Here is a 27,456-nt window from a genome sequence, read left to right on the forward strand (position 1 = left end):
TTCCAACATAAATTCCACAAAGATAATGTGTAAGAAAAAAAGCAAATATCCCAATTGAGAAATAGGCTAATATTACGTAAGAAACATAATTGTATAATTTAAGAAATAAAATGGTAGATATAAAAAATGAAAAATCTCTTAGTAATTAGAGAAATTCAAAACAAAACAACACTTTACCATCAAAGAGGCATTAAAACAAAGAAAATCAATAATAATTGAAGTTGATTCACTGAAGGGAAAATAAATTTGTACACTTTCTGGAGGATAATTTGCCAATATTTATATAAATCCTTAAAAACCAACAGGATTTTCTGACAATACAACTTATGGGAATTTATCTTATAGAAATAACTAAAGACAGAAGGAAAGACTTGGCTGCAACCATCATCTGTAGAAGAAAATTTGGAAAGAATCTGACATCTATCATGGGGGATTTATTAAATAAAACAGCTGCATCTGCTCAGCAGATTACTATGCAGCCTCTACAAAGTGTGTCTAGTATCTGTATAGTCCTCAAGAAGTTACTAAAATATTACCCAGGAAAAAAGCCTGGTAAGTACAACAAAAAAAATACATTTATGATCCAATTCAGCAACTACACATTTACTTAAACACATATCTACATATATATGTGTGTGGGTGGGTGGAAAGATGATTGTGGCTGTCTGGGTAGCTAAGACAGGGGATATTTCTACATTTTTTCCTTTATTTTTATTTTCTGAGGTTGTTACACATTGCTTAGGCAATATGAGAAAAACAAGAATACTTAATATTAAATTAAAATTTAAAAAGAAGAAAATAAAATTCCAAAATAAACTTCTGTGTGCGGAAGCAGGAAGAACATGGAACCCCAGGCCTAGAATCATCTCACCAAGCATCCACTTGCACAGTAGGGGCCACTATCCCCGCCCAGAGCAGCCACCCGGCTGACGCCAACCACCTCTCAATGCTCCAATTTGCCCAGCTCCATCCAAGGGTGCAGGAGGAGGGCACCTCCTTGGAAGGAGGGCAGAAAAGCCGTGTTTCAAGAACACGCCCCATGTTTCTTAAAGAATGTAAAAGGCAAAGAGATTTAAATTGGGCTTCATTATATAACCAGGTACCTGAAGTGAAAAAAACAAGTTCTACATAATTCCTAGGGACTTCGCAGGTAGCACAGTGGTTAAGAATCCGCCTGCCAATGAAAGAGACACAGGAGACGTGGGTTCGATCTCTGGGCTGGGAAGAGCCCCTGGAATAGGAAATGACAACCCACTTCAGTACTCTCGCCTCGAAAAATCCATGGACAGAGGAGCCTGGCAGGTTACAGTCCATAGGGTTGCAAAGAGTCTGACATGACTGAGCAATTGAGCACACAGTTCCTAGCGGGAGAGGGGACCTTAAAACACTGGACTAAGACAAAGAACCACATTCAGAACAGACACAAGGGAGATCTGGCAATTTTTATTCAACTTCCCAGGATCATTTTCAGGATGCTATTGTAATGTTTACTGCATTAAAAAAATACGTTAGAAAATAATCGGTGTGAAAAAAATCAGTGTAAAAGGCAATACATATTATATAAACCCCAAAGGATTTTGCACACATTTCAACGCTGTGAATTCAAGCATCTGAAGCCCGACAGCCTCCAGCTCGCCCAGGCCCAGGGCCACAGCGGCGCGTCCTGGTGCAGCTTAGACAGCGTATCTTTTCTCTCCCTCGCGCTTGGCCTTGTGGTGCTTCACATAGTCGCTGTGCAGCTCCTTGAAGACGTCTCTCACCCCCAGCTGCAGTGAGGCCCGCAGGAACTGGATGTCGGACTCAATGCACAGGTCCAGGATGAGGTAGACACCCTCTTGCAGGAGGACTTTCACCGCTGGATACAAAGTGACCTGGGGTGAGGGAATACACTGGTCTGTGAGAGCAAACGGCAGGTGCCAGGCCCTAGAGTGCCTGACGAGGGAGTCCGACTGTGGCCGCCAATTCGAGAAAAGATGCTCCTTTTAAAATGTCATTTTGCACGTAACTTAATTGAATATTCATATCTCAAAAGTTTATATCTGGAAGAAATAGAGGTCAACTCAAGCCAACAAAAACCTGTAGTAAAACATCATGAAATCACAGAGGTAGCTTTGCTCTTCAGTAAATGATGCTTCTGTGCTTACCAGGGGTATTTAAGAACTGGACGCTTTAGATTTAAAAACCGTACAGTAAGAGTCACCTTATGGGTCACATTCTTCCAAGTGGCCAATCTTACTGGAAGCTATCCTACCTGAGGGATGAGGGCAGCAAAGTCACCACTTCCTCCAGAGCAGGGCAGGTGGGCAGCATTCTCCAAGCAGATCCCTGATAGATCTTGTCACAGGGCCCAACAGATGTGATTTCTAATTACCATTTAATAGGTTTTTAGTTCTTTCAACAATAACACAATGGGCCCTAAATCCCTAAATGCCCAGAATAATTTAATTGGTCCCTGTGTCCAAGGAGGCAATCCTTCCAAAGAATCTGGGTTAACCAAAATCTGGGCTACAGCAGAAGTGGGCAGTCCAGCTCTGGTGTGACCACATCTGCTACTGGCACAAACTTTCAGATCAGAGATTCAGATTGGTATCTGGACAAAAAGGCCAAGACAGCAGGCACTGCTCAACCTGCCAGGGCCTCGCAGGCTTCAGCTGGACCTGGGCTGCACAGAGTCTGTACACCACAGCAGCAGCAACCAGAAGCAGCAGGAAGGTTCGAGCCGACAAGCCTGGGGGGTGGCTTGTTCTTTATTAGTGTCCTGATGACCTAGCGGCTCATGCCTCTCTGCAAACATGCACTTCTAGGGAGGATACAGTTTATTAACTAGAAGAAGCATGATTCACCAAGGTAACCTCTGTGAGGCATTTGTTTTTACCACTAATGATGCTATTCTTCACAGTTATGGTTAGTTTCACATGATAGCTCAAAAAACATCTGACAGATAATCACCTTAATTAAGTTTTACTATTTTTAGATGATAAGAACATTCAAGGACAGCAGGAGGAAGGACTGGTCTGTGATTCCATACTAAGGTATTAGGGCAGGAAAGAAAAAATGAAACAGAGAAACTAAAAACAGAAGTCTTTAACCTCACTAGCTGGGGTGAGAACTTGCTCAATCATTCACTGAATCATCACTCACTAAACAAACAATCCCCCTTCCAAAGGCAAGAAGAGGCACAGTAATTTCCCCCGGGGCAGAACAGATATCTGAACTAAGTGCTGGAGTTCAGATGTCACAATCCTTTTACCTGGCGTCTCCTGGTGAAGGCAAAGCCCAGAGCATGGGGTGGGGTGGGGTGGGGTGGGGTGGGGTGGGGTGGGGTGGGGGAACAAGAAGGCAGTAGGACCAGGGTAACACAAGCACTGCACACCTTAGACAACTTAATGAGAAACCAAGAGGCGGAGCCAGTTTCTACAACATTGGCCAATGAATGAAAACACTTCTAGGTAACTTTTAAAAGGACCCTAGGCCAGGTGAATAGGAGAAGGCAATGGCAACCCACTCCAGCACTCTTGCCTGGAAAATGGGCAGAGGAGCCTAGCAGGCTTCGGTCCATGGGGTTGCTAGAAGTCTGACACGACTGAGCGACTTCACTTTCACTTTTCCTTTCATGCACTGGAGAAGGAAATGGCAACCCACTCCAGTGTTCTTGCCTGGAGAATCTCAGGGACGGCAGAGCCTGGTGGGCTGCCGTCTATGGGGTCACACAGAGTCAGACACGACTGAAGTGACTTAGCAGCAGCAGCAGGCCAAGTGAGTAGTGCAAATTATTTACCCAAAGCTATCAATAAAGAGGGAAAACCGTAAATCTGATCTATGTGTAAAAGAGAAGATAAAAGTGACCATAATTTCCCTGACACATGCCCAGGGGTAACACAACACTGCAGGGAAGGAACAGTCTTCAGCAGTGGCTGCCTCTCCCTGACCGAGGCTGTCTCATCGTCACCAGCCCCAATCACTGACACACCTTCACCCATGGCACCTGCCTCCAAAACGCGAGGGGAAGGCGAGCTAACACACTTGAGGGGAAGGCAAGCTACGCCTGCCATCCAGCTTATAATTAAAACAACATGTCTTCCTGGTCTCCAAAGATTTACGGTTCTCTCAGGAGAAGCTACTAACGCACACAGAATACTTTCTTTATTACCAATTTTAAAAACAAATAAAAGGTAAAACATAGACTGTCCTGCCAATGGATTCTGGGACACAACTCCCTGAGGTAATTCCCAAAGCCTTTGGTCTTCAAGATTAAAAATTAAAAAATAACCAATAAGCATAAATTAGACATGTATAATGAGGCTGGGATGCGAAAGACTTTTCACACAGTAAATCTCAGGATAATAATCAGTGACTTCACGCTTCAAATTACAGACTCTCCTCTTGTCCTTAGGTAAGAGATACTGTGGTGTCTCATTCAGTTCTTCAGCTCGTGTTCCAACAAAAGCTCACACAGTAATGACTGCTTGGGAAATATCAAGAGTCTATAAAAATGCTAAATAATTGCAAGGAAACCAAACTCCAAGCCCACATCTCATTCAAAGGACGACTTGAAGGGGCCCTTGCATGTGGCTCTGGCTCCCATACACCTGCCTCCCACCCACCCAACCACCTGCCCACATGACGGCCATCTCCACTGACTGAGGGAGCAGGGTCGGGGCTGTGGAAACGCCCTGAAACAGGGTCAGGATGGAAGCCAAGACCACGCCAGGCTTTCTGAGGAATCCCATTCAGATGACCCTCCTTAGAGGAAACGCTGACTCCTCTAATGTAACACTTTACCAGTGACTCACCACCATTCTTAAAAGATTCACAACAGGATATTCTATCGAGAGCAAGATATACTACACAAGTAGAGAGATACACACCTGAACATACTGCACTTTAAGCCTCTGACTTTCCATTTAAACAAAGAAGACATGAAGTCTTATAATGAACTTACTACACAGGTCACAGGGGGTCTTGTGGAAATACAAAAACAGCACATTGACACACCAAAGTGAGATCACTGTTGAAGAATGAATGCATTATCCAGAAGCCTAAAGTCAGATGAACTGGGACTACAGCCTTCAATCCACCTGAACAAGTCTACCAGGGTCTTTCCCAGGTCACCTACTTGAGTGAGAGCAGCTGAGTCACACGCACAATGAACCCTTGAGCCCCCTGCTGCTGAGGGACCCTAGGACATCTTTCTGTCTCCTGCTCTAGGACTTGGGTAATCATCTCCCTCATGACCCAAGAGACCAAGCAAAATAGGCCTAGGGTTTGTGCTGGAGCAAGAAAAGGCCTAACGGTGGCAGCAGGAGCCCGCAAGCCCGGCGCCACCAGCCTCTGCATCTTTGTATGGCCCTCTCAGTGACCCTGCAGGGCTGCTGCACCCGCAGGGCTGCTGCCGCCGGGAGGACCACCAGGCCCCCCTGGGTCATACTGCCAGAAGGCCTGTGATCGAGGGCTGTGAACAGAAGCGCCTGGGGAGGCAGGCGGCTCGGCCTACCTTCTGTGCCTCCACCACATAATGGGCCACCATGAAAGGGGCAAACACCCGGAACTCCTCGGCCCGCGCTGCCATGTGGCTGTACATCCTTTCCACGAGGCGGGCACACGCCAGCACCGCCGGCAGGTCCTCTGCACTTCCTGTGGAAGCAAAGTGTTTCCAAACTAATTAATTCAGAAACCATGCATTTTAACTCTTCTAATTGTACACTTTCAACATAGCCCCAATTATCCAAACCTTCTGTTTTTTTTTTTCCCCCCTAGACTCTAATTGGCTCAATTTGAAGACAGAATTGGGGGGAGACAATGCATCCAAATATTTATCTATATTACAAAGAAAAGAACACTTACAATACTCAAGAGTCCATGATTGTTTTTTTAAGAGATGAACTAGAATAACCAAGATTTGAGGATGAATCTAGGATTGCTATTGTATTTAAAAAGGACACGGATATCTAAAAGAAAACTTAAATGGGGGAAAAAAAGGAAAAACCATCTTAAAAAAAAGGCTTTTGATATCAAATGGTTCTAAAGATAAGATGTGTCTTTGCCTCATTAAGTTTCAAAAGTCGTCTAGGATTTTTCTTTCATGGTTGGAGATATATATGACTCAACTAACATTACTAGATCTACCCAGTTTCCCAGATTTATTTCAGACTCCTAGCTCTTCCCCTAGAATGCCAGGATCACCCAGGCCTTAACAAACTCCTCCTCACAATTCTAACAGTCTGAAATGTACCACAACCCAGGGTACACATGCGCCCTCAAGTGTGTCATAGCAGGGTGGGCCAGGTACCCTGGCACAGCAGAGCAACCTCCCTGGTTTTCCCTCAGCAGAGCAGTACACTGTTTTTATTAAACTCTAGAAAATGCAAACAAGCCTATAATGACAAAAAGCACATTGGCTGCTGCCAGGGGCTGGGGCTGGACCCCAAGAGGGCTCTTCTGGGGATGAAACAAATGCTGTTTTAACTGTCGTGGTGCTTTCCGGCATGCATTTATCTGTCAAAACTCACTGAAGTATATACTTCAAATGGATGCAGTTTCTCACACATATATTATGCAACAATGAGCTTAATTTTTGGAATGCACAATGCCTTTTTTAAAATATTGAATACATATACAAATATCTTACATATAAGCAATTTTTCTAGGTGAATGCTATTTTATGAAAGTACATAAACTGTTAACATCACTCCACTGAACATTTCAATAAGTAATACTTATCAGCGAGCCTCTTTGGCTTCTAATCTATACCACATCTTCTCTCTAGAAACTCTGAAGACACATGCGGTTCACACAGGAATTCCTGGCACCTGTTATTTCAGTCCAAATTTAACATGTGGTCATTAAAGAGTATAACCAGCTAAGATGCTCTGCAATTAAGCCATGAACACATAGAGAGCCCAGTCTGGCCTGACGGGAGGTGACTGGGCCACACCAGCAATGACAAGGCAGAACCCAGAGCCCAAGGTCAAACTTGAGGGCATGCTGATGACCACATACTGCACACACCCAATCCACCCTGACTGCCAGGCCAGGACCAGGTCTTCTGCCACAGTGGATGGCACAGCCAGAACCAGGCTCTTGCTCTTTAGTTCAGAACTGATCTCAGGGGCCTGAGCAAAGAGCTGGGGTCACGCCCACGGCCAGCACAGGGGCAGGAACCTGTTTCCAAAGTCACATGAGAATGCGAAATACCTAATTGTACTACTAGCTGACCCCAAAATTAGGCAAAATAATTTGAGAATTACAGTGATAACTCTACCTTTTCTCTTTCTGCAAAAGGTAATTGGTTAAGTAGCTTAAATCTCCAAGTCTAAAGCCATTAACCTGATTCACAAGTGGGGATTATTACCACCATATCCTTGGGTGAGTACCACCCATACATTTCTAGTCCAGAGCTACTGTCTTGGGGTTCCCCCCTGACGCCCTCCAAGCTGAGCTCTCAGGCCCTCCTTTGTAGTCCTGAGCATCCAGCACATCCACCCTTGTGCCAGGCACAGCACACGGTATGTTCACGCTACACAAATCTGAAACAGCACAGTACAGAGAGTCTCACTTTATATGCAAATTTCTGAATAATGAGAATCTCCTACAAATCAGAAGTTTAGCAAGAATCAACCAACTTCAAGGCTGGAAAACCAGATGTACACATAATTTATGCGATTGCCATATAGCAGTTTGCTTCACTGTTAAACACGACCTTGCAGAGATACAGTGGGAATGGTGAACTGCAGAGACTCCACCCTTTTATTAGATGTGTGATGAACTGGCTCGGCTACTGCCTACTCCCCTTTTATCTCCCCACTGACCTACGAGCTCCAGAAATAGTTCTTGAATCCACAGACTTCTTTTCCTCCAGAAAAGAACTATTTCAGTTAGGGGATGTCAAATGCATTCACTGCTGTGGATGTGACTCTTTTTTGTGTGTGACATTTAAAAAAACTGTTCTGAGTATTCCTTTAATGATCTGAATATGTATCTTATTTAAACTTCATTGGGTTGTTTAAGTTGGGTAGATTTTTACCTTTAGTAACATGTGTGGCCAGAGATACCTGTAAAATGAACACATTTGAAATTGTGCATAATACCGTTTCTCTGAATTACCTTTATCTTTCTGCCGTCCTTCATGTATAATTGAACACACCAATCTATGAAAACAGTTCAGGAAAGAAGGGATGGTTTTCAGCATTACCTGCAATAAGAGACAAAAGAATTTAAAAATATGTAGGCAACTGTTTATTTCAAGTTCTATTTTAAAGGAAGTTGTATTTATTTCCTTCTTAACTTTACCCATCAGGATACTCAAAACAGTTGCAGCAACTCCTTCTAGCCAGGACTTTCTAGGGAAATGCTCACTCTACTTATTTAACTGCTTTACATCCTGTTTTCATGGTTGGAGTAGGGCTCCCACACTGAATAACTTTAGGAATCTAATGAAGCCATCCTGGTTTAGAATTTGCTGAATCTGTCTTTTACTCTAAGTTGTTTCTGGTGCATTCTGGATATGGGTAGAAACAAATAACAAAACGTACAGTAGCCAATGTATTCAAGTATAATGGGCACTAGAGAAAAAGATTACATAAAGCAAACCCATTTAAAACGAGAAACAAAATTTCTCATTTTTTAACAATGAAAAGGTCTGGCTGGGACTTTATCTTGAAAAATGATATCTTAAGTTATAAACAGGATTCTTTCATACTCAACCATCCTGAGATGTCAAGATAGCCAGAAGAAGTATCAATAACCTCAGATATGCAGCTGACACCACTCTTATGGCAGAAAGCGAAGAACTAAAGAGCCTCTTGATGAAAGTGAAAGAGGAGAGTGAAAAAGTTGGCTTAAAGCTCAATGTTCAGAAAACGGAGATCATGGCATCCGGTCCCATTACTTCATGGCAAATAGATGGGGAAACAATGGAAACAGTGACAGACTTTATTTGGGGGGGCTCCCAAATCACTGCAGATGGTGACTGCAGCCATGAAATTAAAAGACACTTGCTCCTTGGAAGAAAAGCTATGACCAACCTAGACAGCACATTAAAAAGCAGAGACATTACTTTGCCAACAAAGGTCCGTCTAGTCAAAGTTATGGTTTTTCCAGTAGTCATGTATGAGAGTTGGATTATAAAGAGAGCTGAGTGCTGAAGAACTGATACTTTTGAACCGTGGTGTTTAGAAGACTCTTGAGAGTCCCTTGGACTGCAAGATCAAACCAGTCCATCCTAAAGGAAATCAGTCCTGAATATTCACTGGAAGGACTGATCTGAAGCTGAAACTCCAAATCTTTGGCCATCTGATGCGAAGAACTGACTCACTGGAAAAGACCCTGATGCTGGGAAAGATTGAAGGCAGGAAGAAAAGGGGACAACAGAGGATGAGATGGTTGGATGGCATCACTGACTCAATGGACATGAGTTTGAGCAAGCTCTGGGAGTTGGTGATGGACAGGGAAGCCTGGCGTGCTGCAATCCATGGGGTCACAAAGAGTCAGACACGACTGAGCAACCGAACTGAACTGAACTGATCCTGAGATCATAATCAAAGCAAGACACTGTCAAATAAAGCAGGCAGAAGCCACACGGGGCTACTGAAATTTAAATTAAGTTAAAATTCAGTTCCTAGTCATACAATTTCTAGCCCACATTTCACATGGTCAAGACATGGCCAACAGTTCCCGTGGGAGATGCAGGTACCAACACCCCCAGCCCAGGAGAAGTTCTATTCAGCAGCACTGCTCTAAGGCTCAGGGTGAACAAGGAGTGAATCAAGTGATAGGACTCTTTTCTTTGGTACAGTTTATTCAAGCAAGGTCTGGAGAGCATAATATACCACTCTTTATGTCAAATCACCAACTTCCGCAACATGTTCAGAAAGCGGTCATCTTGCCAAATCTCTCAGTGTGTCACCATGTTTCCTGAGGCCCTCGCTTCATCCTGACATCACAGTGATGAAAAGCACACAGATCCAAGGTCAGACCATCTGAGCTCACACCCTGCTTAACATGCAGTCCTAGACAGAGCACTGAGTCTTTCCACGCCTATTTCCTCATTTGCAAACTGAGGATAACAGGTTGTCATGAGGATTAAATAAGGTGAAACATATCAAAAGCTCAGAATGGCACCAGCTGCTGCACTGCTGGGCACCCCGGCCGGGCTCACTTTGTGCTATTCCCTTCAGATTCACCTGAGCAGATTCTAGCCTGGGGTTTCTATCAACCCTTTTGTATCACCTACTGCATACATGACCCAACGCATGGGCCCTGCTCCCTGCAATGTGCCCACAAGCTGTCACAGGTCACGTCCTTCTTTACTGCAATGACATGTTGTTATCCTTGCCAGCTCTCTCCTACTATTCAACGGTCTAATTCTGCTCAACGGTTATTCATCATTGGTTTTGCAGGAGATGCACACAGCTTTCCAATGTTACTTTCAAAAACTGCATGAAATCCCACAGCTTTTGCAAGATCTGCAGTTCCAGTTCATAATTGATTGGTATTGACCTCTTCCCTGGTGGCTCAGATGGTAAAGCGTCTGCCTACAATGCGGGAGACCCGGGTTCAATCCCTGGGTTGGGAAGATCTCCTGGAGAAGGAAATGGCAACCCACTCTAGTATTCTTGCCTGGAAAATCCCATGGATGGAGGAACCTGGTAGGCTACAGTCCGTGGGGTTGCAAAGAGTTGGACACGACTGAGCAACTTCACTTTCACTTTATTGCATGTATATTCTACAGTCACACAGTAATCTAAGAATCAACAGTGATCTATCAAACAAAGAGGCTGACCAGATGGGCAGGGCCAAAGGCGATTGTTAAGTGGGGAGGACATTGGATGGAGTGCTTAGTTTACCAGAAAATAAATTTTTCAAAAAGTACATTATTGGCAGGTCTCCAAACTTAGAGCATTAAAACATTAAAAAAATATTTGAATGTGCCTATGTATATGTGTATCTGTCCTTTTTAGAAGTTCTCATGTATCATGAGGAGCAGTGGCATAGCAAAATGAACACTGGTCAAAGAATTCCAGTCTTCTAGCTAAAATTCAGACTCAGCGCAGTGACAGTGATCAAATCATTCAGCAGCTCTGAGCATCAGTTTCTCTGCCAATGAAATGGGATTGTCACTGACTACAGAGTTGCTGTAGGGGTGAAACAAGACACACAGCACGTGTTCAGTAAATGTCAGCTGAACTGAACTCTTTTCTATGAAGCATTTGTTCCCAGTCTCATTTTATTTAAAAAGTGGCATACTATAAAACCAGAACTCAGGATACCTCACTCACTATATTCAACTGAATTATAAACCCAAGATGAGATCTAAGCCAGTGAGTGACATTTAAATATATGATCCCTGTGTCTCAGCAGTAACAAGTCTGCCTGCAATGCAGGAGAGGCAGGTTCAGTCCCTGTGTTGGGAAGATCCCCTGGAGAAGGAAGTGGCAATCGACTCCAGTATTCTTGTCTGGGAAATCCCATGGACAGAGAAGCCTGGTGGGCCACAGTCCAAGGGGTCACAAAGAGTCAGACACACCTTAGTGACTAAACAAAAACTGCAAAAACAGAATAATTTCTAACGGGCTTCCAGAAACACATACTACACAGACATGTTTCAAGTGTCAGATTCAACACAGCCTGATGTGAAGGTCACACACTCCTGTGCATGAGAAACCACTTGGGCCCTAGAAACCACTGGAAGCAAAAAGTTTGCCTTGCAAATCCTTACGCTCCTCCTGTTGCTGTTCTTCTGAAGGTTGCATTTCCCTGCCCACATGCACCCTGCCCTCCTCACCTTCGGGTGACACTGCAGGATTGAAAAGAGCACGTTGTGTGCCCTCGAGAAGATACGCCCATACTCAAGGGGCTTCAGGTGGTCCAAGGGTACGGTCAGCAGGATGCTGAAGGCCAGGCTGACGTGGTGCGGGTTGCTGATGGTCCCTTCCCCCTGCCGCAGCAGCGCAGCCAGGACGTCCAAGACAGGCCCCACTAGAACCAGGGCCGAGGGCTGCTCCTGACAAGCCTCTCGGGTCTGCAGCTACAGGGCAAGGAACAAGGGACAGAAAATGAAAGCAAATCTCCAGGGAAATAGCCCCAAACCCGAAGTGACAGAGGTAAGAAAGTCCAGACTCCAGCACTGACCAGGTCCCACCCTGATCTCCATCCACACCCCCACCCTCTTCTTCCTGAGGCTCCCCCTACCCATACCTAAGTACAAATGGGCTTTGCCCACTAATGCAGATTCCCAGTGAAAACAGAAGATCAGAGAGAAGGCTTAGACCCTATGCTCTGAGAATGTGCTAATCCAGGGCATTGCTCATATAGCACAAGTTAGACTCAGAGCTGATAATAACATAAGCACAAGCTGTAAGCACAGTGCTTACAGCTCAGGACACAGCCCCAGAAACACGCTCTGCGTAATAAAACCAGAATATGACAGAAGCAGAAGCGACTGAAAGGCAGGGACAGGGGTATGCACAACCCAGAGGTACTCACCATCAGAGCCGTGACCATCTGCGGGCACGCACGCCAGAATAAACTAGCCTTCTCTTCACTGCATGGACAGTTCAGGAGTAACTTAACCAATGTCGCAGCCGACAACACAGCCTAGGGGACAAGGGAAAACACTAGCAGTGGAAGGAGCTGGCTCCGGAAGGAGGCCCATCTCAGGAAGCAGGCCAGTCACGGTGCTGTCACAAAGCAGAGCCCGTTAGAGTCCCACGCTGGGGTGGGAGTGAGACTCGGCTCTGGTCAAGTCCTGAGGGTGACACCCTTTACACCACTTGAGGGAATACATGAACTTGGTGGGCAGAACTGTGGCAAAGGAAGAGCCTTCTCTGTAGCACCTCACTAAACCAAACATATAAACACGCCAGGCCAGTGAAACAGAAGACATTGCAGAGATGTTAATCAGAGGCCCAGTTCATCAAGGTGGTGTCAAAAGAGGAGGCCACCATACCTTACCCATGAGATCCATCTGTGCTTAGGGATAAAAAGCAGGGCCAGAAGGAAACACAGACAAAGTGTAACAATTAGACCAAGTGCCATGATGGCAGGTGATGGTTTTAAACCATGAGAAGGGAAGTGACTAGACCCATGTGGGCATCTCACACCGTGAACTCGAGCCTTATGACGGCCCCTTAATTCTCTCCTAATGCTGTAGCCTCCCCCACCATGAAATCCTAGCTTCTGCGCTTTGCCCTTGCTCCCTCTGACCAGACACCCCCACTCTGCTGAGATCCACTCCCCTCTTCACCTCCCTGAAGGTTGTGTATCCCCATCAAGGGTCCGCTTACTGCCCCAGCCCCTGCCATCCATCTCCCTACTCACACCCATTCCACCTCCCCGTCTCCACAGCAACACCCCCAGTTCCATTCAAATCTTCTTTATCTCTGAACTCAGCTCAGTCTCACCTCTCCCACGATGTTCCTCTGACTAGCTGATGGGTATCTTTCTTTCTTTTTAATAAGTAAATACTGCATGCAAGATCTGTTTCTTGATCAGGGATCAAATCTGAGCTCCCCATAGTGGAACCACAGGGTCTTAACCACTGAACTGCCAGGGCAGTCCCTAACAGGTGTAAATGGAAGTTCATGGGTTGTATTCGCTGGTTGGCTGAAGGAAAGCCCAGAGGCCTTCTCAAAGCTAGGCCTTTGGAGCTGCAGAAACACAGTGAAAACTCCCAGAGAGGCAAGCACATGCTGTTTGGGGGGTGGAGGGAGGGCTCACATGGAGAAGCAGCAAGCTCCCTCTGTCACCCCTAATCTGCCCCCAACCAGCTCTCCTCTCACTCACATCAAAACCCACCTCTGGGTGCCAATTCTAACCAGAAGTCAAGAAAACCCTCATGAAACAGAGAGAGCCTGGGACCCAGTGAGCCCCTAGCTTTCCTCCTCCTGTGCAAGCGACAGCCTCCAGCCGGTCTGGTGCTCAGGCTGGTCAGGGGACCGAACTCGAGCACAGAGTCTCCCTGGACACACTGACCTAGAGTGAAGTCAGGGCTTTGTTAGCAATGACTGAGTAGGCTGGGGGCAGAGGGCCCAAGGGCAGCTTGCTACCCTGAGAGATTCTCACATGGGAGCTGGGTTATGTGACCAAACCAAGTAACATTTTCAAAAGTATGATGTGAGTGATCTCAAACAATGGAGAGTAGCACTTAACTTTTTATGTGTCAGCAGACGCTTACTCCTTGGAAGAAAAGTTATGACCAACCTAGATAGTATATTCAAAAGCAGAGACATTACTTTGCCAACTAAGGTCCGTCTAGTCAAGGCTATGGTTTTTCCTGTGGTCATGTATGGATGTGAGAGTTGGACTGTGAAGAAGGCTGAGCACCGAAGAATTGATGCTTTTGAACTGTGGTGTTGGAGAAGACTCCTGAGAGTCCCTTGGACTGCAAGGAGATCCAACCAGTCCATTCTGAAGGAGATCAGCCCTGGGATTTCTCTGGAAGGAATGATGCTAAAGCTGAAGCTCCAGTACTTTGGCCACCTCATGCAAAGAGTTGACTCACTGGAAAAGACTCTGATGCTGGGAGGGATTGGGGGCAGGAGGAGAAGGGGACGACCGAGGATGAGATGGCTGGATGGCATCACGGACTCGATGGACGTGAGTCTGAGTGAACTCCGGGAGATGGTGATGGACAGGGAGGCCTGGCGTGCTGCGATGCATGGGGTCGCAAAGAGTCGGACACGACTGAGCAACTGAAGTGACTGACTGATTATGAGTGTGTGCGTGCTATGCATGCTAAGTCTCTTTAGTCGTGTCTGACTTACGCAACCCTACGAACTGTAGCTTGCCAGGCTCCTCTGTCCATGGGACTCTCCAGGCAAGAATATTGGAGTGGGTTGCCATTTCCTTCTCCAGGGGATTTTCTCGACCCAAGGATCGAACCCACACCTCTTACATCGTCTTCTGCACTGGCAGGCAGGTTCTTTACCACTAGCACCACCTGGGAAGCCCAATAGTATTCCATATGATAAGAACACACTTGTAATTTGAAAGAGTTCCCCTTTGGAAAATACAGCCTCTGTGCATTGAGGACCTGGGCTCCCCTGAGTCCACAGCTCCGTCCCAAACTCCCACGGTGCCTACAATTGCTGTTGGATTGATATTGCACATTTGTGTCATTTCAGCACTGACACAGGCATTTCTAACTTTTCCCATTGAAGCCAAAGGGGCAACCCACCTGCAGATCTGCTCTCCACAGGTTACTGACGTCCAGCCCCTGGAGGATACACTGCAGCCACATGCGGAAGTCCTCTGTCGTCCCCGACTCTAACATTTGGGTGAACAAAGCTCCCAAGTGAGGCTCAATCTCCTCAACTACCTGAACCGGAATCGCAGGATCTGGGAGGGAAACAAGGCTGCTAAGATATGGCAGACAAGGGGCAGATTAAATAAATCATTTCAGCGAGATGAAATGGTGTGCAGTCAGTACAGGCCAGCATTTCGGAGACATGGGGAGGGAGAGTCACAGTGCAAGTGAAAAAGCAGGGCACGCTCACAGCCTGACACCACCCGCTCACACCCGGCCCTGTGCCCTGCCCACAGCACCTGTGCACCCAGTGTCAAGAGTCCAAGAGGATGGTGATGGTGATGTTCAGCAGGGCTTACCTCTAGACCGTGGGAGACAGGTGACTGACAATTGCTTCATACTCTTTTCTACTTTTCTTATATTCATTTATGAACTCAGTAGGGGCTCAGGGGTGGGGCGGCACTTTTACATAGATGGGGATGTTGAAGGGATGGAAAGAAGCCCAGGGTCATTGAGCCTGCCTGCTGCAGTTACCCTGGTTCCCCTACTTAATGCAGGACAGTCTTACGAAGTACACCCAGCATCTGCAGGTTCATCAGAGAGCCCACAGTCAGTGGGCTCAAGGCCCTTTACGATCCAACCCCAGCATAACTGTTCCAGCCAGCAGATGAGCCCAGCTGAGCCCTGAGCAAGTCCCTCCTGTGCCTCAATCTGTGTTTCCTACAGGCAGCACTGGGGGCGAGTGGACTGGCCCAAGGCTCTGAGAGACAACATCCAGGTCCAAGTGTCCCACAGCTGCAGGATTCTGGAGGCGCGACCTCCCTGAGCCTCAACTCTCTCATCTGTGAAATGGGTGGGACAGCACCAACTCCTAGAGTTGGTCAAACACTGGACGGCTGAACGTCAGTACCGTGACCTCACTGCCCTCCCCTCACCCATCTCCCACAGGAGGCCTTGCCTGCCAGAGTCCACTGTGCTGGTTGCTTCAAAGCCTTTCCTCACCCTGTGACTCTGGTAATTTGTGTGAATGTCTGTTTACTAAATTAGGTCAAAACCAACACCTTATTCATCTCCAGAGGAGGACACAGTTCCACATATACAGGAAGCATTTTTAAAAGTGATGGTTTTTTATAACTGAATCGAGGTAGTCAATTCTCCTGTCAGACAGCATTTCTTACAAATTCTCATTTTTCTGAGCTGAGACCTACTTGACTCACCCCGAAGGACCAAGGTGGTCACCTCAACCCTTCCTCTCCCAGCCCAAAGCCGCAGGCCACCCTCCTTGGCCTTTCCTCCAGACCTCTTACCACCCTAGTCCCTTCTAGAGGCGAATCTAGCAGCCCAGGTGCATGAGGCCTGCCCCCATGGCAACACTGCCAATACTCAGGCCGATGATCTGGGGGTGCAGTAGGGTATGAGGCCTCACCCCCCGACCCAGCTCTGTCTGGGGTAAAAGGTACCGCAAGTCCAGGGACACATAATTAGGACTCAGAGGCTGCCTCCAATTATAGGGGTCTCAGGGATAAAGGAGGACACTCCATTCTATTTAACAAAGGGGAAGGGGGCCAGAGCTTTAGACCACCAGCGGCCATTTCTTAGGACACTGGTCTTAAATGCTTTAACAGAACATGTTTAATGAGTTAACAGAAGACTGAATTTTACCCATTAAGAAGGTGACACCATCCCGTGAGAGTTGCTGACAGAGTGAAACAGAACACAGAACACGTGACCAAGGCCCCCAAGTCAGTCCACCCAGAGCAGACCAGGAAAGGAGGCAGCAGCCCTCTGCCCTGGCCGTGGCCCAGGAGGCCTCTCTTCCTACAAAGCCCAAGAACATCTGTGGGTACGAGCATACCACAGCCCTAGCTCGCCACCGCAGCCTCCCCACCAGGGAACAGAGAGGTCGGTGTGCACTGTGAGGGCTGGGCTAGGCTGGCGGGTCCCCCGCCCCACCTCAGAGGATCTTAACTAGCCTCCACTTCAGTAACAAGCAAATAAGAAGAAAACAGGCCCACAGCAACTGGGAACAGTGCTACCTTGATGAGATCAAGTTAGGGATGGACTCTGGTCTGCTAACCTCTGACCTGGGGACAGCAGGGAGTGAATTCTGCATGAAGACACTGGCTGGGTTTTCGGTCCTGATTAGCTGGCCTGCAAGGGTGACATCCGGCTAAACACTGCAATGACATCATGGGCTGAGCCGCTGTCCAATCAGGACCCAGGGCCCCACAATGGCCAGGATCACTGAGACGTGGGGGACGATATCCACCCTCACGGAATTTCATGAGGTTCCCTATAAATTAAGTCACCTGCAATTTTAAAGGGTTGGCAGGTTTAATCTTTCTTAAGTCCACTGGTGGTGCTGAAGATCTGATACTGGAGAGCTGATACAAATAGGGATGAAGCTGTCTACGTTGACTTCTGGGGCCAGGACAGAAAGACTCAATCAGAGAAGAGTGATTCAAAACTATAAACTAGAATGACCTCCAAAATAAGTGAAGAACTAAAGCATGAAACAATATATCTAGAAGCCTGCTATTTGTGTAAAAAGCAGGAAAACAATTGTGAGTGACTGCTCACATGCACCAAGAAGGGAGACGCTAGAAATGAACACCAGGGAGGGCTTCCACCAGCTCCTGGTATAGTACCCTCTGAAATGCACACCTGTTTCAAAAAAGGGGGTGGGTCACCTGGCTGCCACTCAGTGACCTTTCACCAAAAGCTCTACAGTATGGAAGTAGCTCAAGAGAAAACGTCTCACCTGCAAGGACTTTTCTCACAGAATGAAACACAGAGGTACACACAGAATCCTTCTGAGAATGTAGTTCTGGGACCAAAAAGAACAGAGTTAAAAACTGCATGGCTGCCTGGAAAGATCGGGGATCTCCCACTAGGGCTGGCAACTCCAACAGGATCTGAGCATAGATGGTCTGGTAGAGAGTGGTGTAGGCGGACAGCGCTTTGTCTGTCCCTTTCGAAACATCTGTCCAATTGTGCCTGGAGCGCAGGGCCACATCGGCCTCCAAGAGCGAGCCCAAGGACGAGATGACAGTGGGCAGGAGGCGGCCCTGGGCCCCAGGGGCCATGCAGTGCTGGAGCAGAGCCCCCGCCTGCAGCACCACCTCCTTCAACAGCTTGGGCAGCACTTCTGGGGCCTCGTCCTGCTGCTTCTGCTCCTTGACTAAAGGCCCCAGCACCTGGCACACCTTGGTTAAGGACACCAGCATGAGCTGCTGGCCCAGAGGAATCTGATTTTCTGACCGTTTGCCTGAAGTCACTTCACTGTGCAGTTGGTGCCCGGAGAGGAAGGCAAGGATTTTCCCAAAATTGAGCCCCAGACTGAGCCTTCTCTGGATAATCATCTGCAGGAGCTGTTCTAAGAACGTTCCCACCACCTGGAGGAATTCCAGCCAAGAGGGGTCGTCCACACTCACAAGAAACCTCCTGCTGGCTCTGAACAAGGAGGTCAGTGTGATCTCAAAGATATCGCTAACATACATGACCCTGAGCACAGCCTGGGCACTCTTGCCTCTCTGCAGGCAACCGAGAAGCTGGTAGCACGTCCTCAAAAACCTGAGGGTCAGGGAGGAGGAGCAAGAGCTGCCCGGCGTGGTGACGGCCACAGACAGTAACAGAAGAAAACAATGCACATGATAGGGTGCCAGGAGGCTGTCGAGCTGTAGAGCAGAAAGGACCCCCAACAGCTGCAGGATGCTCTCCAACTGCTCCCCCTCCAGCTGAATGGGGGAGTCACCCCTGACCAACGAGAGTACATTTTGGGCAATTTCTTCTCTTGGCTCTACACCTTCAGATCCAACTTTGGCAAATCTGCTTTCCCAGTGAGCCATGACCATGTAATCCTCCTCAAAGAGCCAGGGCAGCTGCTGGCGGAGAAGAGCTGGCTCCCTCTGGGCAGCGGCACACAAGATGCTGCCGCAGCGTGCGGTCAAGCCCAGGAAGAACGCGGAGTGGAGGGACTGCATTTCGGGGAAGAGGGGGCTGCGGAGGACAGCCTGGGAGATCTTCCCGAGTGTGATATCTGGTTCCTCCTCCGCTAAGCCTTCCTGGGCTTTGCTCACTGGTAAAGTTCTCAGCAGGATACTGGCCAGGTACTGTAGGTCATCTGGACCGAGATACGATGTTAAAATCATGAGGTTGGACATGACCAAGTGCCAGTGGGCGATGGGGTAGGTGAGCGCACTCACTGTCCCAACCTGGCCATCCCAGGAAGCTGACGTCCCCCGGGTCACACTCGCTCTCCCAGAGCCCAGGATGTAGGCGGCATCACGCCTCAGAGCACAGAGGGCTTCTTCAGACTGGAAACTGGCTTGCAGTAAGGTGTTCTTCATTCTCTGCAGGTGGAGCTGCTCCAAGCAATACCGACCAAGGGAGTCGGACTGAAGCGTGAACTCCTCTATCTCCTCCCAATGCTTGGCCTCCACGCCCGGGAGCAGCGGAAGGGGGCCTGAGGGTTCTGGGGTGGCGCCCGCCAAGGCCCTGGGCTCAGAGCGGTATGGGCTGCAGTTCAAGCGCAGCACGGTGTCCACCTGGGCCCAGGTGTGGGCAAGCAGAAGCGCAGAGTCGCCAACCTTCTGCTGCCAGAGCTCAGGCGTTGAGGGCCAGGGTTTGTGAAGGAGGTCCAGCAGGGGCTTCACGAGGCCCTGCAGCATCCCGTCCATGGCCTGCCGCATGCGCCTGACCACGGGCAGGGGTGAGCCAGCATCCAAGCTCCGCGCGTGGACCATGACACAGTACAGCAGCGAGCTCAGTGACAGGGACTTCAGGGCCATGTCCTCGTCACCCCGCAAGCCAGGCAAGACCAGAGACTGGAACCGCTCCTGCACCTGGGCCCATGTGTCCAGGACCTGGCTCAGGGGCAGCTCCGGGAGGCACTCTTGGAGCACTACGGCAGGGCCAGCAGCCAGCAATGGCAGTCTCAGCGCCTCAGCTGCGGGGCGACAGAGCACCCCTAGCACCTCCTCGAACAGCCGGGGTACCTGCCGGAGCCTGGCATATGTCTGGAAGAGCGTGTGGATCAGTGCCTCCTGGGCTTTCTGGGTCCGCAACTCTGTGACTTCTGCATCGATCCATGCTGAAGCCAACAGGTCATCCAGGTCTGGCTCCAGGATCAAATGATTCAGGGAGAGCAAAACCTTGAGGCAGCGGAACCAGGCCGGCACGAGGGCCTGTGGATGGTTTAGCAGTAACTCAGCCAGACGACGGTAAAAGTGGAACTGAACCTCACCATGCCGGATTCGGTCTGCAGCGATGTTGTAGATGGTGTTACTAGCCACTGAATTTAGAAGCTGTTCCACAACCAGGAGTTCTGTGGTCCAGTCGGACACGGACAGGGCTTGCCTCTGCTCCTCCAGGTGGGAAATTCTTAAGCAGCCAAAAAGTTGAGGGAGCACCTTGAAGCAAAGCAGCTGGTTCCCCTCCTTGAGGTAAGACTCAACAAAGAGTTTGTATAGCAAGGCCACAGAGTTGGCCACCACTGAAGCCTGAAGGGGCGGGTCACAGTAGCCGGCATCTACCAGCCTGGCAATCATAGTGCCCAGGGGAGCTAGAAGATTCTTCATGGCCCCTATCTTTGAGTCACCTTGCTGCTGATCCAAGAGCTCCTCTCTGTATGAAGGGAGCAGCTCAGGCTGAAAAGCTCCACCTCGAAGCACAGCCTCAATCTGATTCCTAATGTCCCGGCCCAGTGCTGGCCGCAGCTGGCCCTGGCCAGCCTGAGTCCGTGTGCCCCCCGAGAGAAAGTGTCTCAAGAGCAGGCAGGGCTGGAGCAGGCGCCCAGTCACCTCCCCAAAGGCGCGTCTCGGGTTGACCTGCTGCTGCTGAAGTGAGAGGTAGTGGCTGAGGCTCAGGTGAATGACTTCAAACAACTGGGGTGTCATGGCTCCTGGCTGCCGACAGGCCAACCAGCAGAGCTGGCTCAGCAGGTCGACCATCAGCTCCTGCCTGGCCGTGTAGGTGACAGCAAGGGCAGGTGTCGAGAGGATGCCCTGGCAGCAGCTCAGCACAACACAGATGTTCCTCGGGGATCCCGAAAGAGAGAACTCGGCTATCCTCTCGTTGATGATCTGAGTATTGAGAAAGAAAGGAAGCTCGTCACTGACCCTAAACCCGCAGACACTCAAAAAACACAACACAATGAGCAAACTCACTCCTTGCCCTGATCTTAATGAGGAAAAAATGCCCAGATTAGCACATCTAAATGGACTTGACTTTTCCTTAGCACATCAAAGGAAGGCAGAGGACCTGTCTTAATTCCTACACACATCCATCTCCTACCAATATAAATTAAGAAAAGGGCTCCATGCCTTTATGTATCTGCTGTCTCTTTCTAAATAGCAGAGTTTTATAAGGCTTAAAGTCCAAAGATTTCATGTTTTCTTAGAACCTAAACCTATAATTCAACTTAGATGCTACAGGTAGATGGGACAGTGGCCTTCGGTTACGATCCTGTGGTCCAAAACACATTTCTATAATCAGTAATACTGTTTGTATCTAAAAGAGCCAAAGCAAAAGGCATTCTTAAAAGAAGAAAACAAACATTGCCAGTTACTACTTATGATAAGAGTAAACCTAGTCTACAGCTTTCAAAATTCTGAAATTCACAAAAAACAGAAATCATGAGGGCCAGGCAGATTCCAAAATCCACTTATGGGCTATGCAACTTGCTTCGAGCCTCACAGCATCTGAGAATCAAATTTATCCCAGGGGCTAAGTTATGAGTAGCCCAATGACACACGTGTGTTTATCTCCATCCATATAACTGCTGGCTCCGGAAAAGCTGAACCAAAAATATTTTGTACTTAAATGACAGCACTCTACTATAGCAATCTCCAAATATTTCTGATTATACAACTTTTTCCACTTTTATACCTGGTAAGGTTATAAATTACACACATGCACCATAGTACGAGTATTTTATACAATTATAAAGCATACATAAAAATTAAGGTGACCTTTTAAAAATCATATAGAGATGAAATATTTTCTTCTCACATCCCCTAAGGACCATTCAGAATAATCCAGTTTGGTGCCACTGACCTATTAGTTTAAAAAGTGACGTAATTCAGAGCATAATTTCAAGAACCACTAAAGCCTGTGAACCATTTAATTCCTCTGTTCCCAGCCTCTACTGCTTTTCTCCTGCCCTCTGAGTCAAAAACCTTTGAGGAAATTCTCATCTAGATTTTGACCTTTGATATCCCTCTAGTCCAACAAAAAGGTAGGGGAAAGAAGTCATAAAGTAAGCATCATTTGCTGGATACCTTTTCTAATTAAAAAGGTAATTAACCAGCTTATGAAAAAGTTCTAATCTTTTATTCGATATTAAATAATATAAAGTGCTTAGTTCAGTCAGTGATGAAAGCCATGGCAGATGAGGCCTGCCCACTGCTCACCTCCTGCTGTGCAGCCCAGTTCCTAACTCCCAGGGGTTAGGGACACCTGGTATAGAGAATTTGATATGCCTTCAATAGATATCAATCATTATTATAACTCTAAACGTACTATTTTTTCTTCTCCCCTGCTGTTGTGCTGTGTGCGTGCTCAGTCGTTTCCGACTCTTTGCAACTCCACAGACTGTACCTCACCAGGCTCCTCCATCCATGAGATTTCCCAGCAGGAATACTGGAGCATGTGGCCGTTTCCTGCTCCAGGAGATCTTCTAGACACAAGGATCGGACTCGCGTCTCAAGCATCTCCTGCGCTGGCAGCTGGATTCTCTACCACTGGCACTACCTGGGAAGCCATCTCCCCTCCTACCTTGGTATTTTCTGCATCTTGAGATAATTAACCCTAAGACAATTAAGCCTCTGGCATTAACAGGAAAGCAACAGAGATCCATGTAACACATACAGGATAACACAGGAAACTGTTAATTACCTTGATGAGGGAAATCTGAAGGTTAACTGTCTTTCCATTCTTAAGGAGGTTCTGCAGTTTTCTGCTATGTAGAATGTTATCTACATAGATCCAAAGCCTTTCAACAATGTCTTCCTTCAGTTCAAGTTTTTTCTTATAAAATCCAACCAACGACTGCCTTGCCCAATCAAGCAATACCTGAATTTGGAAAAAAGTATACTTAAAAATAAATGAATGTCTTTATCAAGAAACACACTGGACATTTATAGGGACATCCCATGAATAACCAAATACAACTGCCAGGGGGAAGAACTTTCTTTAAAACTTATCTTTGGTAATATTATGTTTTAGTACCTTAAAATATGTTTATTAAACAATTTTTTTAAAAAAACTAACTTTGGGGACTTCCCTGGTGGTCCAGTGGCTAAGACTCCATGCTCCCAATGCAGGGGGCAAGGGTTCGATCCCTGGTCAGGGAACAAGATCCCACATGCCACAACTAAAAGATCCTGAATACCACAACAAAGATATTGTGTGCCCCAACTAAGACCCAGCACAGCCAAATAAATAAAGTAAACAAAAAAGAAAAAAACTAATTTTGCCTTCACCACGGGTCAATAAAAAGTTTCAAGTGAAACAGTTTCTTCTAACTAATCACTTCTAAATTTTAAAAGTTAAAAGCACAACAACAATTGCTCAGGATGGCCACAAAAAGAATGACACGCAGAAGCAAAGATGCAGAGTCAGGAGACCAGAGTTTGTGTCCTGGCTTCCTCAGTTACCTGCAGCTTCATCTCTAAACCTACTTATTGCATTCAGAAGACAGAGTCTTCCATGAATGATTCACAAATTCTGTATTAGGAGGAGGGCTGAACATGGATAGTTTTCATTATTGTGACATGATTCCTTATTCATAAACACAAGGAAAGGTGGTGAGGCCTCAGCTCAAGACACCGGAAATGTCCATAACAGCATGAATAGTGCAAATGCTAAAAGAAAAAAACTCTCCCAAGAAGGATAGTGGAAACCTTGATCAAACTGCCTGCCACAGCTGTCAGGTGGCACTCAGGCAGCCAAAACGATTCTTACATACCGGCAGATTTAGAAACTACTAGTTCTGCTGGTGCTGTACAAAGTGGATCTCATCATTTCAACAGCGGTAATCCATCTTTGACAATTCTGAACTGCTTTATTGTTGTTGTCTAGTCACTAAGTTGTGTGTGATGTCTTTTGCAACCCCATGTACTGTAGCCCACCAGGCTCCTCTGTCCATGGGATTTCCCAGGCAAGAATACTGGAGTGGGTTGCCATTTCCTTCTTCAGGGGATCTTCCCAACGCAGGGATCGAACCTGTGTCTCCTGCATTGACAGGTGAATTCTTTACTGCTAAGGCACCAAATGACTGTATGTTAATCCATTTTAATGAGTTCATCATCCTGGTGTCTCCATTATGTTAATAGTTTTTCTTAGTCAGATAAGTTTGAGAAATGTTAACAAAGAATGATGTCTTTCTTGCTTCCTAATCTGTTTCTAATCTATCACTTTATAATCTAATTCCCCTTGGGTTATTACAAATACTAAAGCTTTTCTACTTCCCAACCTTTGATTCATCAAGTTCCAAAGATGTTCAAAAAACACCAATAAGAATTGCTTATGGAGCATCACTTAGGATTTACAAATAAATGAAACTGCCAACAGACTCAGAACCTAATTCCTGTAACCTAAGTCCAAATTTGTTCACTGATGCACATACCTAGGGCTTCCCAAGTGGCACCAGTGGTAAAGAACCTGCCTGCCAATGCAGGTGATATAAGAGACGCGGGTTCAGTCCTTGGGTTGGGAAGATCCCCTGGAGAAGGGCATGGCAACCCACTCCAGTATTCTTGCCTGGAGAATCCCATGGACAGAGGAGCCTGGCAGGCTACGGTACATAGGGTCACAAAGAGTTGAACAGGGTTGAAGTAACTTATCACACACCCACATAATTTGGAATATAAGAGATATTTCCAAACATAAAAGAAATGCTGAGGTTTTGTAACAGAAAAAGTTTGTTAGTGAAATATCTATTAACTTTTTCTCACTGAAACTACTTTTAACTTTCTAACCATGCTTCCTTCTCCAACCTTTTCTCTAATCTTTTAAAATTTTAACTAAACATCAATATGCAATTTAATAAGTGATCATTAGTTTAGGTCGTAAAAATGTAACTTTTGCATTAAACTTACTTGTTCTTTATTTGGAAGAAGACACTGGTGAGAAATCCAAGCAAAGTGAGCTAGTTTTAGTTTATCTTCCCAGGACGTTGTCTTGCTTTTAAGTTTCACAGAAATGCCAGAATAAACAGCTGCCATTTCGGTACTTTACCTACAATTTAAAGCAATGGAAAAAAATACACTATATAAAGGTCAAACTTAATAGGTACCAAAAATGAACATTATGTACATTATTGTCTACATAACTTATACTCCTTTTAAAACAATTCACTGAATTAAAACACCATTGGGCAGAAGTCAATATATAAGATGCTTGAGTCCATGAGTTTTCTAGAAGAAAACTTTCATGCTTTTCACATGAAAGCAGACAGAAGATGGATTACACACACGTGTACAAGTATGCCTGCTGTGATCAAACATGACATCCTCAGAGGTCAGTGTGCAGGAATTCACTGAAACAAAACCCAAAGTGTTCAAATTACTTGTGAACACTCAAATTACTTTATTTTCACACATGGCTTTAGATTGAAAGGGTTGTTACAGCAAAAATGTCCTAATACATACATACTGTAGAGTATGTATTAGGATCCACTCCACTAAACAGTTTAAAAAGTTAAGCAGTATTTGGAAATGGTAATATTTCTCCAAGTTCAAAAGAAATAAAGTATAAACCCAGTCCCAACAGAAAGACTTATTTCAGCTGCAACAGTAATTTCATTAATTTACGAAAATACACTGCTTCTAAAGACTCTACAGAATACAGTTATACAATTAATGTTGGAAAAATACAATACAAAAAAAATTATGACTAAAGCAGCAATACAAACATACCAACCACTTATAATCCTATAAAACTGAGGTAAATGTAGCTTTGAGTTTCCTAAAAGTCATAGTAAAAATGGAAAACATATCAGATTAAATTATTCTCATTATATAAAAGTAAACAAGTCAGCTCCTCAAAGGAGAAAGTTTTTCATGGTACTTAATACTGAAATAGAGATCCCAGGTGGCTCAGTGAGTAAAGAATATGCCTGCAATGTTGGAGACACAGAGATGCAAGTCCATCCCGGGGGGCCAGAAGATCCCCTGGAGAAGGGCATGGCAACACGCTTCAGTATTCTTGCCTGGAGAACCCCGTGGACAGAGGAACCTGGTGGGCCACAGTCCACAGGGTCACAAAGAGTCGGACACGACTGAAGGACTGACCACAGCACCGCAAACAGCAACAAAATAGGACCAGTGAAATCTGGAGAAAAAATCGCGGCCTCAAGATTCTATTTTAAATACTCTCAAACGAAAAGAGTTTGATCTACCGAGAGCTGGATCACTGGATTTTTTTAATCTAAGGGGTCCGAAATTCTCCAGACCTACCTTCAGAATTAATTCTCTATAGGCATTTTTACAAGGGAATAAGGAATGATACCCTTCCTCTGTTACAGAGACCAGAACAGTCAAAAGATGTCAGCCTGCCGTGTGTCAAAACATCCAATATACATCCAACAGTTACTAACTGTTAAATTCAATGTTAGCCATCACGACCATCACGACAGCTACCAAGTACTTAAAAAGCGTCTGAAGAACTGGCTACAAAGACGCCCCAGACCACTCTCCTAGACCTGCCAACCTTGGGCTCCCGGTGACCGCAACGCTATCTGCGAACGCGCGTGCAAAGTCGCGTTGAGGACCACAAACCCGCGAGGACAGCAAAGCCGCGTCCGTCGTTGCGCGTTCACACGCCGGAACCCTGAGGAACCCAAGGAAGCTAACAGCCAGGAGGCAGGCGAGAGGCCGCCGAAGGCGCGACCAGCGGGGAGGACCGTGCCCTGGTGGGGAGCTCACCTGGAGGGACGTGGTCACCGGGTAGGAGCCGCGATCCGGGCGGAAGGCCGGCGGGGAGGGGACTCACCGGCAGGCCACCCCGGGTGAGGAACTCACGCAGGCCCCGCCGTGAGGGGCAGCGGACTGGTCGGAGGTCAGTCCCCGCGTCGGGAGCTCTCCCGGCGGTCAGTCCGGGACCTCGCGAGGACTGACAGCGACAACGGGACCGACTCCGGAGCTACCACGTGAGGCCCTCGCTTTTTCCGCCCAAAGCCAGCCGCCCCGGTTTGGGCGGACCGGCGCTGG

The 27,456-nt window shown here is 46.8% G+C and overlaps 1 protein-coding gene across 1 annotated transcript; it reads right to left on the minus strand.

Moving 5' to 3' along the window:
• Window positions 1-1,427: 1,427 nt before the first annotated feature.
• On the minus strand, window positions 1,428-27,425 carry URB2 (URB2 ribosome biogenesis homolog). The gene is made up of 10 exons (XM_040242781.1): window positions 27,172-27,425; window positions 25,345-25,483; window positions 23,141-23,317; window positions 18,006-21,327; window positions 15,176-15,336; window positions 12,484-12,594; window positions 11,783-12,025; window positions 8,104-8,191; window positions 5,495-5,634; window positions 1,428-1,871 (listed from the first exon to the last, which is right to left on the minus strand). The coding sequence occupies exons 2-10, from the start codon at window positions 25,468-25,470 to the stop codon at window positions 1,674-1,676; spliced, it is 4,566 nt and encodes a 1,521-aa protein (XP_040098715.1). The 5' UTR covers window positions 25,471-25,483; window positions 27,172-27,425; the 3' UTR covers window positions 1,428-1,673.
• Between the last annotated feature and the right edge of the window lie 31 nt (window positions 27,426-27,456).

Source organism: Oryx dammah, unplaced genomic scaffold (genome assembly GCF_014754425.2).
Source record: "Oryx dammah isolate SB20612 unplaced genomic scaffold, SCBI_Odam_1.1 HiC_scaffold_6, whole genome shotgun sequence".
In the NCBI taxonomy this organism is placed as follows: Eukaryota; Metazoa; Chordata; class Mammalia; order Artiodactyla; family Bovidae; genus Oryx; species Oryx dammah.